Source organism: Lissotriton vulgaris, chromosome 1_2, assembly GCF_964263255.1.
Source record: "Lissotriton vulgaris chromosome 1_2, aLisVul1.2, whole genome shotgun sequence".
NCBI classification, from domain to species: Eukaryota; Metazoa; Chordata; class Amphibia; order Caudata; family Salamandridae; genus Lissotriton; species Lissotriton vulgaris.
In genome coordinates this window covers 307922519-307937852 of record NC_141686.1, presented here as the reverse complement: position 1 = coordinate 307937852, position 15334 = coordinate 307922519, and the positions used below count along the sequence as shown (strand labels likewise).

Below are 15334 nucleotides of genomic sequence, written 5' to 3'. Positions count from 1 at the left end.
CGTCACCAAAGGTCTCGGTAGAGGGTGGCAGTGGTGAACCAGAGGGTGGCAGTGATGAACCAGAGGGTGACAGTGATGAACTAGAGGGTGGCAGGGGTGAACCAGAGGGTGATAGGGGTGAACCAGAGGGTGGCAGGGTTGAACCAGAGGGTGGCAGTAATGAACCAGATGGTGGCAGGGGTGAACCAGAGGGTGGCAGTGGTGAACCAGAGGGTGGCAGTGATGAACCAGATGGTGGCAGGGGTGAACCAGAGGGTGGCAGTGGTGAAGCAGAGGGTGGAATGGGTGAACCGGAGGGTGGCAGTGGTGAACCAGAGAGTGGCAGTGGTGAACCAGAGGGTGGCAGTGCTGAACCAGAGGGTGACAGTGGTTAACCAGAGGGTGGCAGTGGTGAACCAGAGGTGCTGTGGTGAACCAGAGGGTGACAATGCTGAACCAGAGGGTGGCAGGGGTGAACCAGAGGGTGCTGTGATGAACCAGAGGGTGGCAGTGGTGAACCAGAGGGTGGCAGAGGTGAACCAGAGGGCAGCAGTGGTGAACCAGAGGGTGGCAGTGCTGAACCAGAGGGTGACAGTGGTTAACCAGAGGGTGGCAGTGGTGAACCAGAGGTGCTGTGATGAACCAGATGGGTGGCAGTCGTGAACCAGAGGGTGGCAATGGTGAACCAGAGGGTGACAGTACTGAACCAGAGGGTGGCAGGGGTGAACCAGAGAGTGGCAGTGCTGAACCAGATGGTGGCAGTGGTGAACCAGAGGGTGGCAGGGGTGAACCAGAGGGTGGCAGGGGAGAACCAGAGGGTGGCAGTGGTGAACCAGAGGGTAGCAGTGATGAACCAGAGGGTGGCAATGGTGAACCAGAGGGTGCTGTGCCCATTCACGACCGCATGGGTAACTTCGCCATGCAAGCGGCCCGCGAACACGCAAAAAGCCCTGCAAACACGCAAAAAAACCAGCGAACATGCAAAAAAACAAAAATCTGCACATTCGCACAAATTCGTGAATTTTGCGGATTGCAAATTCGATTTCACGCGAATTTGCGGAACGTAAATTCACAAATTTCGCCCATACTTAGTAGCAATGGAATTTTTAGGGTTTAGGGTGGGCATGGGATTTTTGGTTGCACGGTTAATTTTAGGGTTTAGGGTTGGCATGGGTATTTGGATAGTAAGGGAATTTAAGGGTTTAGGCTTAGCCTGGGCAGTGAACTTTGCTCCGCTCACAAAGTTTGCAGATTTTTCTGTACTCCATGTTAGTCGGAGCTCACAGAGTTCCAAAACACTTGCGGAAAGGAGTTTGTTTCCCCGCTCATGCTCATCAACAGCAAGTTGGCGAGTGCGAGTGAGGAAAACCCACCTCCAGTAGAGAATTTTCCTCATTTGCACTCATTACCATCAAATTGGCGAGCGCGAGTGAGGGAAATCAACTTCCCAGTGAGATTTTTAAACGAAGGCAGGCAGATTTCTCAATGCATGTGGCGCATATGCCCGCGATCGTTCGCATTGAGAAACCATTTGCTAGCATTGAGAAAGCTGCCACTCGAGTAGAAAATCTACTCGAGTGGCATAATGGGAGAAGTGCCCACTTGCGCTGTGCATGGTGCCATGTGCAATATTTTCACAGTGTGGGCAAATACATGGTGCTGAAAATTACAGGTAACTGTATTTTTCTATCGCCCTCCACCGCTTAGGAAGCTCTGCATAGCGCGGCAGAGTTTTCTTTGCACTTTACGGAGTGCTGAAGCAGAAGGAAAGAGAGCCACAGTAGATGGAAAAAGGTCCAGTCAGAAAGTTGTGCACCTGGACCTGCAGCCCACCAATGAGCTGCTAGCTCAGCAGCATGGTATAGCACACATGATGCAAGATTGGTCACCTCAGCTGCTCACTGTGCCTGCAGCACTGCGAGGCCCCCGCTCATCCTGGTACTGATTGCCAGACTGGCGGCACCGACATGCACCACAACCCTAAGCTATTGCATGGGCTGCCACCCACCCCTAAGTCTGACATTTACCCCTGAGGCACAAGGAGCTCTTTTCAAAGGTATCACCGAGCGCACCTGGAGGAGCTCAACAGCATGCACAAGCCTGGGATGTACGGCATGCAATAGTACTCACATATGCACCAGGACACTCCAAAGTATCAGTGCACGCTACAAATCATTTATAACATAACATAACATAACATGTATCATGTAGGGGTGGGGGCAAATTCTGCTTCAGGACAGAGATTCTTTGGAAGGTAAGGGGTGTTTAGGGTATGGGTTGGGTATGGCCTTTCTGATGGTAAGGGTGAATGCATGTCTGTGTGTGTGTATATGTATATATTTATATCTACTTAAAAATATATATATTAACGTAATAATATATATTTTTTAAATCGCTTAAAAGTCGTTGTAATGACTGCGTTGTAAAGTCGTGTGTGTTAATGGCTTGCGTGGTTCCATCATACATCTGTGAAGTAGCCCCAAGCTGAAGGGAAGGGTCAATAACAAGGGAGCACAGTCAGCCCTTCCAAGGGCCAGTAGTCGCCAGGCGCCCTCTTGGATTACCACCAGTCGTCCGGTCTCTTCAGCCCGTGCAGGAAAAAGCCACTGCTTCAGAGGATCACAGCAGCTGCTTCTCGTGCCAGGTCTGCTCCGGGTGAGGGATAGGCCCAGATGGCCGTCGTCCGCTCTCCAGAAGATGCCCCAACTGCTCTGCTACCCTTGCGCCCCGATTTGCCACTCCAATAGGGTCCCAGCTCAGCTCCGCTCTGTAGGCGGCTAAAGGTGACGGTTTACGGGAGCTCCCTCAGCGTGCGCCTCACGCTGTTCGCGGTGAGACCACGCCCCCGGCAAGGGAATATTTGAGGTTTAGAGTGGGTTTGGTGTATTGGGTGGTAAGGGTATTGTTAGTGCTTAGTTTGGGTTTGGGGTTTTGGGTGGCAAGGGAATTTTTACGGTTTAGGGTGAGTTTGGGGTCTTGGGTGGGAATGACATTTTTAGGGTTTAGTGTGGGTTTGAGGTTTTGGATGGCTTTGGCATATTAGGATTGGTTAGGGTTTCTGGGTTGGAAGGGAATTTTTAGGTTTTGGGGTTTTTGGTAGCAATGGAATTTTTAGAGTTTAGGGAGGGCATGGGATTTATGGTTGCATGGTTAATTTTAGGGTTTAGGGTTGGCATGGGTTTTTGGATGGTAAGGAAATTTAAGGGTTTAGGCTTAGCCTGGGCAGTGAACTTTGCTCCACTCGCAAAGTTTGCAGATTTTTCTGTACTCCATGTTACTCAGAGCTCACAGAGTTCCAAAACACTTGTGGAAAGGAGTTTGTTTCCCCGCTCATGCTCGTCAACATCAAGTTGGCGAGTACGAGGGAGGAAAATCCACCTCCAGTAGAGAATTTTACTCATTTGCACTCATTACCATCAAATTGGCGAGCTCGAGTGAGGGAAATCGACTTCCCAGTGAGATTTTTCAACGAGGGCAGGACTTTAATGCTCAGTAGGGCGAAGCTACAAGGGTCTAAGAACAATTCTGTCCCATGACAACATGTCTTAACTGTAGGAGAATAAACAAGAGACAGCAGTATTAAAACCGCTTTGCGTCTCTGAAAGTTCAGTCCCTTTAAAAGCTCTTACTGTGTATACTTGACAGCTGATAGTGTGCGCACACAGCAGGAGTTGTGAAAAGAGGCTGAAGTCAATCTTTGATTCTCCCTTGGTTCAGCCAAACTCTTCATGCGGCAGATCATAGGAAGACCTAGTTTTGATGACTCTCATGTTGGTCGCTTTTACTTGGTCATTCTTCCCCTTCATGTCGACCATGCGTACTATTAGTGCTCTCCTTCACTTTCAGCACCTAGTCCTTCTGCCAAAGGTCCTAATCAAGTTCCAGAAGGTGTGGCAGGCTATTTATCGTAAAACTTGCTTAGCGCATTTCTTTTTTATCGCTGCCTATCGATTGATATCGATATCAAAAACTTGCTATTAGCAACGTTTTTCTCCATTGTGGTAAAATATCCAGCAATAGTGGCGAAATGCGTGAATATCGCTGGAAATCCAGCGATATTCACGCATTAGCGCCAATAAGGGCTAAACCTGACAATCAGCCTCCCATTGGATAAACAGGTAAGTCATCTTTGTAGCAGGTGTTAAATTCTAGCGATAATCGCGCTTAGCGCGACCTTTTTTATTGCTAAGCCTGCTTTGCTAATAGGCGATAGCTCTGTTAGCGACTGCTTTCAGTCGTTAACAGTTTGGGCACGCCCACTTTGCATGTCATTAGTGATAAATATCGCTGACATGCAAAGTTGTCCCCAAACAGTTTCTATCGCCAAAAAGCTGTCACTAACTGCTGTTAGCGACAGCTTACTAATAGGGCGATAAAAAAAATTGCGGCATTAGTGGCAAAAAGTGCCACTAAAGCGGCGATAAAGCCCTTGCTAATATGCCCCTTCTTTTGTTACTGCATACCCTGTCAAGAAAGAAGAGTGAGGCGTCCAGAATGTGGTAATTGCTTTAATGAGTGTGGAGTGGGGGGGTATTGCTTGTTTATTTCCATTATTAATCTCCAACTCTTGCTTTTATTTAGAAATGGTGTTGTGTTGCTACTTTGCAGCTGGAAGTAAGAAGATTTGATTTTAATGAAAATCTTGATCTTCTAAGAAATACTTTGTAGAGCGCCTGCTTTACCTCCTTGTTGCGCAAACTATATATCATGGGGTTAAAGAAGGGAATGACAACAGTGTAAAAGACTGACACAACCTTGCTCAAGTCCATGGAAAGGAGGTTGGTGACCCCAGAGTACACGAAGACCATTGTTCCATAAAAGATTAAGACCACAGTCAGATGGGAGGTGCAGGTGGAGAAGGCCTTCAAGCGTCCAGTTGCGGAAGGAATCGCCAAGATTGTGGTAATGATGCGCCCATATGACAACGCTATCACCAGCAGGGAGCTGAGGAGCACCACCATGGATACCAAGATGTCCACAAGCTGTTTGACACGGGTATCACTGCATGATAGTCTGAGCAGTGGTGAGGCATCACAGAAAAAGTGGTTGATGATGTTGGGGCCACAGAAAGTCTGTAGGCACAGCAATAGGATGGGCAAAGCTGGAGTGAGAAAGCCATTCAACCAGCAGCATGCGGCCAGCCGTGCACACATACTTCTGGTCATGATGGCTTGGTAGCGCAGTGCATTGCAGATGGCTGCATAGCGATCGAAGGCCATGGCTGCCAGCAGAAAGCACTCTGTTGCTCCTAGGAATACAAAGCCATACAACTGTGAGATGCAGGCAGTGTAGGAAATACTCTTTTTTCTGGAGAGCAGGTTCACCAAGAGTTTGGGCAGCGTTACAGATATGTACCCGATTTCTATGATAGATAGGTTGACCAGAAAGATGTACATTGGCTTGTGAAGGCGGTAGTCCCAGCATATAAGAAAGACAATGATGATGTTCTCTGTGACTGTCAACATGTAAATGAGTAGGAAAACCAGGAAGAGAAAGATCTCGTACTCCCATCTGGTGGGAAAACCGACAAGGATAAATTCTGTCACTGTGGTTTGATTGGCTGTTCTCATCCATGTTGGCGATACCATCTGCAGAGTTTAGAAAAACACTGAGTCAGAGGTGTGAACATTGGGAACACAACGTCTGGTCTGTACACAGATACATGGACATTTATGCTTGACAATATTAGATTATGGTCTAGCTATAGTGTCCAAATTTCAATTATAGGTTAAAAGGTGATATATATTTATTCTATTTACTTGGGATCCTACTCAAATGGTGGTATACCTTTCACCGTGGTGGTACAATGATTGAGCTGCCACATATGGGGGTAGAGCATTTTGATATCTTTGCCCAGAAATAAAACAAATCTCTATTACATTTGTTCAAACTGACAAAGTGGGACTTTTTCACAAAACCTTAGAAAAGAATTGAGAAAGCCAGGTGACAGGTTTACTGTAGTAAAGATGACTGTGGATGAGGTAGGTTCCAAGAAAGGATTTATTCAATATGGAGAACAACTTAACAACCTTTGTAGAGACCAGGATAAACACAACCGATCTCCCCAGTATCTTCCCTTCCCCACTCCCACATTTAGCAGAAAGAGGGAGTGAGAGGAGAAGATGGGACAGAGGCTATCTTAGGAGTGAAAACGTTCCACGTAAAGTCATGTCCCCCCAGGCCGAAGGAAGCGAGCCAATGTAAATAGGCGCTGTTCGAGCTCCTTTATCCAGGGAAGAAAGAGAATCCCGCAGAGTACAGGGACTTTGTCTGTACTGCGGTAAAAAAGGGAATTACATAGTAGAATGCTTGCTAAACCCAAAAATATGGGAGGATGGTCTAGGAAAAAAGTAGCGGTGTCCTCCATGGGCAGTGATAGTAGGAAGACAGTAGAGAATAAGGAGGACATAGAAAAGGTTCAGCTTTGGCAGGTTCCTTCTTTGACGGTCGAGACAGTGCGGGACTCAGTTTCTCACATAGTGCTACCCATGTGCTTAGAGAGTAACCAGGAAGTATACAACAAGAAGGATGCACTGTTCCCCAAAAAGTAGAAAGAAATGAAAAGAAACAAGCAAAAGTGGAAAAGGAGGGGGAAGCCTCCTTTCGGAACTAAAACACTCACACACCTATCAAGCTAGGTGTCATGCTTCATCATCTGGGTTCTGCTCCTCGTCAGACTGTCGCTGCAATGTCTGACAGGCACCCGCGAAGGGGTTCTTTATTGGAGATCTTTTGTTCCTGCCAGTTGGTGCGTGTGGGTGTGAGGAATCTAGGTGAAGTGTAGTCGTGAAGAGAACTGGTGCTAATAAAAAAGGTTAGGTAATCCACAAGGAATTTAATGGTGTGGTTAACTACCTTACTAAAAACAGGAGGGAGAACATACACACTGGTACAAAGATCCAATGGTGTATATTCTACCTGGTGATCGGTCAACATGTTTCATTCATCATTAGCAATTCATTAGGACCTAAATAAGACAACTGTACTACACGTGGGTGGACGGGGAATTTTACTACCTTCCACAGGAGACTTGAAGGCAGGCCATGAGGTCCTGCTGTATCCTAGTGGGACCCTACTAGGGACAAGTTATGGCGTCAACGGACTTCTCCCAAGCGTAGGCACCACGGCTGATGGTACCTGTTCGCTGTATGGACAAAGTCTCTTAACCTACCCACACGCAGTTGGGAAGGGAGGACAGAAGCCGGAGCCGAAAACTACCATTTGAAAGAATATTTGGATCACTATCAAAAGCTAGGATTCATTAGACCTTCCAAATCCCCAGGTGCCTCCCCTTTGTTTTTTATTGCTAAAGCAAATGGGGATTTGCGAGCATGTGTAGACTACAGAATGTTAAACAAATACACAGTCCGCAATAGATATCCCATGCCACTTATTTCAGTGCTGTTGGATCAAATAAGAGATACCATGATATACACCAGGTTAGATTTGTGGGGGCGTACCATTTGGTGCGCGTCCGCGAGGGAGATGAATGGAAGACTGCCTTCAAAACACGTTATGGATTATACGAATACACTGTAATGCCGTTCGGGTTGTGTAACACCCCAGCGGTATTCCAGTTTTTTCTTAACAGTGTTTTGAAGGAGTAGGTGGATGTCAGCGTTGTGGTGTATATCGATGATATCCTCATCTACTCAGATGACGTCCGGTTGCACACTAAACATGTTGTTCAGGCTTTGCAGCGTTTGAGAGACCATAGCCTCTTCTCCAAACTGAGCAAGTGTGAGTTCGGAGTTGAGAAGGTGGAATTCTTGGGAGTGATGCTTTGTTCTGATGGTCTGCAAATGGCTGAAAGAAAGGTACAGGCATCACAGAATTGGCCAGTCCCTAAAAGCGTAGGGGATGTGCAATGCTTTTTGGGATTTGCCAATTATTAGAGACGTTTTATCCTGCATTTTTCACAGGTGGCAGTCCCTTTGTCCTGATTACTTAAAAAAGGAGTTACATTTAGTTGGTCCTCAGAAGCTGAGATGCCTTTGCATTCCTGAAACAAGCCTTCATTTCCGCAGCCATATTGGCTCATCCAAAACCTGAGTTCCCTTTCATTGTTGAGGCTGATGCCTCGGATGAGGCTATTCCATTTTGTCCCAACGTGATCAACATACCGGACAACTGCATCCGGTGGCTTATCTGTCAAAAAAGCTAAGTGCCGCAGAGAAGAACTATACAATTGCCGAAAAAGAACTGTTGGCAATCAAACGAGCATTTCAGGAGTGGAGGCAATATCCGTGGGGGCGGTGTTTCGGGTTACAGTCTATTCGGATCACCGTAACCTACAGTATTTGAAAACGGCTAGACACTTGATGCAGAGACAAATGAGGTGGATGCTATTTTTTGCAGGCTATGATTTTGTGATCACTTTTCAACCAGGTAGTGATAACCAAAAAGCAGACACCTTGTCTCGCTTAGACAGCAGGAAGGAGATATGTGGAAATCCTGTTTTGGAGGCTATTGTGGATCCAGCTAAAGTAATGTGTGTGCTAAGAGCTTATAACTTCATGGATAGTATCAAGGAATACAAAACCCAAATGCTTGGGTGTCTTGGAGTACTAACGCTGCTGGTCGCTCTTTGAAACAAGGATTGCCTTTGGTGAATAACAAACTGTTATTGCCTTCAAGGGTGATTCAGAAGAAGGCTTTTGAGTGGTGTCATAAAACTCCAACGAAGGGACAAAAGGGGGTGAAGGAGACTATGCTTTTGATGATAAGGCATTTCTGGTGGGAATCCATGAAATCCGATGTAACTTTGTGGGTGTCTGAATGTGAAATCTGTGCTCGTGCTAAAAGTGTAACCTGCGGGGGTAAAGGAAAACTCATGATGATGCCTATGCCACAGAGGCCTTGGCAGACCATAAGTTTGGATTTTATCACTGGATTACCTCCTGTTCAGGGGAAAAAGGCTGTGTTGGTGGTTATTGACAGTTTGACCAAGATGGGATATTTCAAACCCTGCAGGAATCTTCCCACAGCAGGTCAAATACCTACGGTGTTATGCTTTGAAAGCCCAAGAATCTTGGGTATCTTTGTTGTGGATGGCAGAAATGGCTTATAACAATGCATGGCATAGTTTGGTGGGGATGTCACCTTTCCGTGCTAATTATCGTTTTGATGCTAAGGTTCTACCCATATGTATTCCGGAGGAGGTGGCGAACCAACCATCGGTTATGGGTATGGTCAGACGGCTGCATACTATCCAACAGAAGGTGAAGAGTCATTTGCTGAAGGCCAAACAAGAATACAAACGTTGGGCTGATAGACACAGGTCCGAGAGGCCCGTGTTTCAGGTGGGCGACAGAGTCTGGTTTCCACTCGGAACTTCCGTTTCAAGTTGAGGAGTGTTTTTCACCCCCGTTATGTTGGCCCATACACTGTTTTGTAACGTGTACACCCTGTGGCTTATAAATTGAAGCTTCCCTTGGCGCTCAGGATTTACCCTGTCTTTCACTGCAGTTTATTGAACTGACTGCCCGTCGCCATGCTCCTCCGCCTGTGGTGTGTGATAGAGGGTTGGAGTATGTGGTGAAATGCATCAAGGATTCGAAATGATGTAGGGGTGTCTTGTGGTATTTGGTGTCCTGGGAAGGGTACTCTGCTGAGGATGATTCGTGGGAGCCTTGTACCAATGTGCACGCCCCTGTTGTTGTGCCTTTCTTCCATAGGTGTTTCCCTGCGAAGCCTGGCCATAGGAGGCGCTAGGGGGTGTGGACATGATGTCAGGTTCGGATTAGCGGCGCCCGCCTACGTATTAGACAAAGACTACAATTCCCAAGATCCTCCATGACTGGAAGTACTTAACTGACTTGAGCGAGCACTCGGTGCGAGTTATTCCGCTTCCGGAGTTCTGATGTGGATTTGATTGGCTGCGCTGCTCCAGAGGTTGATTAGCGGTGCCGGAGAATTGGGCACACTGGAGCGGTCTTTTCCTGCTTGTGGGTAAGATTGACGAGGACGGAGGATAGTTCTTTCTAGTTCCCGTACGGTACCCGCTTTTCCTTCGGAGTGTGGAGTCCGTCTCGGCTCGCACTGCCGTTTCCTTTTGGTCAATGTTGGGGGATTCGCAGCGGAACACGGAGGTGGTTGAAACCTCGTGTTGCCGTTTCCTTTTGCATTATGGCTGTTGGGAGATTATCAGAGCGGAACACGGAGGTGGTCAAAACCACGTGTTGCCGTTTCTGACATCAGAGACTATTTACAAAGGGTGCTTGACAGTTGAGTCTGTTACTAGCACATGTGTATATGTACTCTTTCTAGTGGAAATGGATTACTGGAGCGGGAGTGGTGAACGCAACCACACGCTGTCGGTTTTGACACCAATGGCATCTGTGTACAGTGGAACTTGATTACCGGAGCGGGAGTGGTGGACGCAACCACACGCTACCAGTTTACATTATATTCCCTTATTTAATGGAGCGGAAGAGGTATTCGCAGCTTCAGGCTTCCGTGGACTATAATAGGAATACATTAGTTATTTTTTATTTATAGGGAAGTGGTGTTTGTCTTAGTACATTGAGCTGATATAGTCTCAACTTGCCCACTTATTTACCATCTTTTGTTTTGTTCTTCTGGGATTTTGAACCTATCTGTTTATAGTGATTACCAGAATCCATGTTACAAAGACTTGCTTCTGCAGGCTATGGTATGCTATAGAGCACACATTGACTTCTATATAATAGCAGGGAGCACATATATTCTAGATATTACATGTGATATTTTCTTACCTTACAGGAACTACATGTATATACACTGCTTAGGCTTGACTGCAACAAAGAGTTATACCAATCATTTCACAGGTATGCAAAACTTGCGAGAATTCATGAGAGTTTCCTTCGCCTGATAGCTCGAACACCTTGTATGATATTCAGGGTGTTCATGACGTCAGGAGGTGGACCCTTATTACGACGTCCAGATCCTGCAGAGCAAGACTTGACAAAAACCCTATGCCAGCGCTGTGTGCAATAGGATGGGTGCAGTGCTAGAGGGAATTATGAGTTAAAACTGGCTACAAGGTTAGCTCTGGCATGCTTTATTCAGCTACCTCAGGCTAAAATTTAAACCAGAAAGCTAGTAATGCAACTGCCAACATTAGAGACCATTACATCAGACAATGATCAACATGTTTCGGCCCGGGAACCTATAAGAGTGTCTTGGCCTTCATGAGGATGAAGTGACAAGCTACTGTAGAAGGTTGAGCAAACAAATAAAGCGTGTGGAAGTACAAAATATATATATATAGCGGTGTGTATTACTAAACCAGTGGTCCTGAAGTGCACTGCTGGAACCTACAGAAGTTAGGAAATAAGCTGCATCTGTCCTGGGCAATGTGCCAAAGGTACATACGCAAACCAGCCTGCCCAACATGGCGTGGATAATGTGGGCGCATTTCCCTCCAGGAGCTATTAATGTACAGGGTTGCCTGGCCAAAAATAATTCAAAACCATTTTTTTCCTGTTTTCCTGTAGTAGAGTGTGGTGTGATTGTGTGTGCTTCCACTTTTATACAGACTTTCTCCTTCCACATCAAACCATTATCCTTTGCCATATGTATGACTTCCGTTAGTACTCAATTAAAATACTCTACTATTCACTTAGTTTCTGGTTGATAAAGCACACATTTTATATGTCTTATGCCACATTCAGCTAAAAATGCCTATATCTCTTTAGAAACAAACTGTAACCCATTGTCTGTTAGCAGCATTCTAGCAATACTTTCACTTCCAAATGTTTCTCTCAAAAATGTTACTGCATGTTTAGTCTCAATCCCTTATGTAAAAAAAACTTACGGACACCGTGAATACATATCCATCAAAACAAGAAAAAATGTTTCACATCCCTCTCCATGTATTGAGCCAATAATGTCTAATGCAACCTCCTCCCATGGTCTAGTTTGAAGTTCTTTAATCTCTATTGGTTGTACCCTAGGATGCAAGGGTCTCTCACTCAGAGCACACAACATGCATTCTTGATTTTTTTTTAACTTGTAAATCCATGCCTGGCCACCAGTATGTCAGTTTAACAGTATCTTCCTTTTCCGTGGCAACTACCTCACCTACTACGCTTTTGGGGGGAGTTCCCACTCTTTTTTCATTCCGATTACCCCCGCGTCCAATTGGTACTTTCCTACAGGGTCTAACTACTCTACGTACCGGAGAAACCTGTACTGGTGTGTCGGGAAAGTCAGGGGGATCATCCAGCACGACCTGACAGGATGCAGCTAGCACTGATACCTCGTTATTAATAACATCCACATTATCCACTTCACAGCTATCATCCATTGTGGATATACCTAGAGAGGTAGACAAAATCGGGGAACTGGCACGGCCTAGTGATAAACGTCGATCATTATTAATTTTCTTAACTACTTTGACTAAATAGTTATCCAGTGTAGCAGGCCATGGGGGTTTTTTCACTGTTTTCTGTTTAGACATTATTAAAACAGTCAGCAGGGTCCACACAACTTATATTAAAATCCGAAAGCTATCATGAATAGTGCAATAAAATAGTATAACACAAATATAGCAAATCTTAGTCTTTAAGGTGAGATATTTAAATGTCACACTGTTCGAAGAAAACCGGCCCTGGAAGCGCCGGCCAGGGTTTGTGGCCCAGCCCAGCCTCGTCCTGCCCCGGACTGCCACAGACTGTCCCGCCCTTGTCCCGGGCTTCTCCCGGCGCGTCCCACGCGCGATCCCGCAACACGGGGGGTCTCGCCAAACTTTATGCGCTCCTCCGGGCGCTGGGCAGGGCTTGGGCAGCTTCCTGGCACAAGGGGAGCTGGGAAATGGAGTCCCCCCCTCACAGCGGCCGTGCCGTGGTCAGGAAAGGCAACGGCGGCAGGGGGAGACTAGCGGAAAGGTCGCGTTCCCGGCACCCAGAAGGTATTTCCAAAAAGAGCCCTGCTCCACCGGGAGATGTTTAAAAAGAAAGGTATAGATACAGTTTCTATTAGAATTATCAAATAAGTCATAGCTCATCAGGAATATGATTTTAAAATAAAATATATTCCAGGAGTAGATAACAATGAAGGTTAGAGTCCTCAGATGAGGAGACTCAAAGTGGAAAGACTTAAGGTGATACAAGGAGTTTAATCAGGAAATGGTCTGTGAAATGAGTATGACCATTGTGTCAGAAGAGAGATAGACATCAGAATTTGATAAAACTTTACAAGAGATTCCGCACTTAATGAAATCTGGATGGGGCAGTAACAATAAGAAGAGTAAGGAAAGTAAAATCTTTCAGGGAGTAAAGATGGATTACCAGAAAATCAAGCATGGCTATTCATAGGAATCAGACTTGTTCCTTCTTGCACAGAGAGAAAAGAACTAATGACTTTAGCTTATTGTGGCCATAAAGGGATGTCTAAAAGTTAAGAAATGCTGAGAATGACATACTGGTGGGCTCTCTTTTGGAAATACCTGCTGGGTGCCGGGAACGCGACCTTGCCGCTAGTCTCCCCCTGCCGCCGTTGCCTTTCCTGACCAAGGCACGGCCGCTGTGAGGGGGGACTCCATTTCATACTGCAAGTTTTCTGACAGTCCATAATACTGCAAGTGTCTCTCTGTGACTATAGGTTTTCTGATCCTTTCAAACTACTTGAAAGAAACAGTATTGTACGTTCTGAGCACTGTTCTCCCTGCTGTAAAACTGCTCCTAGTCCCTTAAGACTTGCATATGTGGTAAGTAAAGGATTCTTCTTGGGTTCAAATGTCTTCAGTTTGGGTGCTCCACTCAACTTTTCATTCACTTCCTTGAACTCTGCCTCACACACAGATTCCCAATTGAAATATGTTCCTTTCTTGAATAACGTTCTCAGCAATGAGCACATTTCTGCAAAACCCCTCACAAATTTACGATCGTATTCTGCCATTGTGACAGATGCCAGGTAACGCAGGATTCAAGGTGCATATTTTGAAGTATTTGATATCTACATTAAAAGGTCTTTTCCAGATAGATCAGATGCCATCATAGTTCACAAGATACCATCAATGCCAGATAACAGCAGTGTTGTATCACACACACAATCATATATCACTGTAATGTATATATTACAAGCAGTCACTTCCAAAACGTGTCTTCAAGGACTCACTAGAGGACAGGTCCTGCAGGGACTGCACACCTGCCAGCAGTCACTTCCAAAAAGTGTCTTTAACGACTCACACGAGGAGAGGTCCTGCAGGGAGTGCACAGCGGCAAGCAGTCAGATCAATACCATGTCTTCAAGGGCTTACCAGAGGACAGGTCCTGCAGGGAATGCACACTGGCAAGCAGTTACTTCCATATTGTGTCTTAAAGAGCTCTTCGGAGTAGAGGTCCTGCAGGGACTCCAGTTACTCTACTAAACGTGTGAATTAAATGCTACCAGGCAATTAATCAAAATAGTCTTCAATTTTCTAATTGGTAATTTTTCTTTCCTTCTAAGTATTCTGATAATCATGTTTATTTCTTTTCCTATGATTTTTAAAGTAGTTTATTTTAAGCATGAAATCTGTTTAAACAGATTTCTAGGCAGTTACTTTCTATGCCATGTTTTAATAAATTCTGATTTGTCTTTGACTATGATTTTAACTAGTTAATTGCTCTAGGAGGAAATGTACATTGCTTATAATTACAACCATCCTGTTAGTTCAGCTTTTTTATTCAATAAAGTTAAATACTGTTGAAAATAAAGTAGTAATGTATTAAACCACAGTGTTATTTACACTCTCTGTATTACCATTTAATTTTGTCCCACAATGATATTACCTGGATCCCCTGCTGTGCAGCCACAGCAATGAGAGGACACATGCAATGTATAGCTCTCTTTAATGCCCATAACATCAAGGAGTGGCCATTCCCTTTTGGGGCTGGGTCTCTTTAATTTGTGGATTTATAGTGTGTGAACCAGACACAAGAAGTAGTCTAATGTGATGAGTCAATGTGAAAACAGTTATAACAAAACACAAGATCTATACACAGCAACCATCGGGAGAAAAGAATGTTACTATCAGGAGATTAGACATGCACATGTACAAGTCTGTGAGTGTCCATGATACTAACTCAGAAGATGCGAGTTATTGACTGGTGTGGCTACATCATGTGGGTCAGCAGACCTCTCTTCTCAGGGCTACTTACCTGGAGTTAAGCTTAGAAATCTTGTTGTAATTGGAGGATGTTTAGCTGGTATATGGAAGCCCTGACATCCTGGCTTGTTCTGGTGGCTCAGGGTGGGCTCTTGACTTCTTCATGATAGGAAGTTTGTAGTATCCTGCATATATATTGTAAGGTGTGTTACCAGCCCTGCTCAGCCAGTGCCTGTGCTCCGACTCATTAGAATGTTGGAGTCTGATGATGCCTCTGAATGT

At 45.4% G+C, this 15334-nt stretch overlaps 1 protein-coding gene across 1 annotated transcript; it reads right to left on the bottom strand.

The window, feature by feature from the left end:
* Positions 1–4556: 4556 nt before the first annotated feature.
* Positions 4557–5549, bottom strand: LOC147736575 (olfactory receptor 6Q1-like). Its single transcript, XM_086952642.1, has one exon. It carries the CDS (start codon positions 5547–5549, stop codon positions 4557–4559), a length of 993 nt encoding a protein of 330 aa, XP_086808768.1.
* Between the last annotated feature and the right edge of the window lie 9785 nt (positions 5550–15334).

Excerpts from the sequence above, each read along its gene's own strand:
- LOC147736575 (XM_086952642.1), bottom strand. The coding sequence starts at position 5,549 with ATGAGAACAGCCAATCAAACCACAGTGACAGAATTTATCCTTGTCGGT.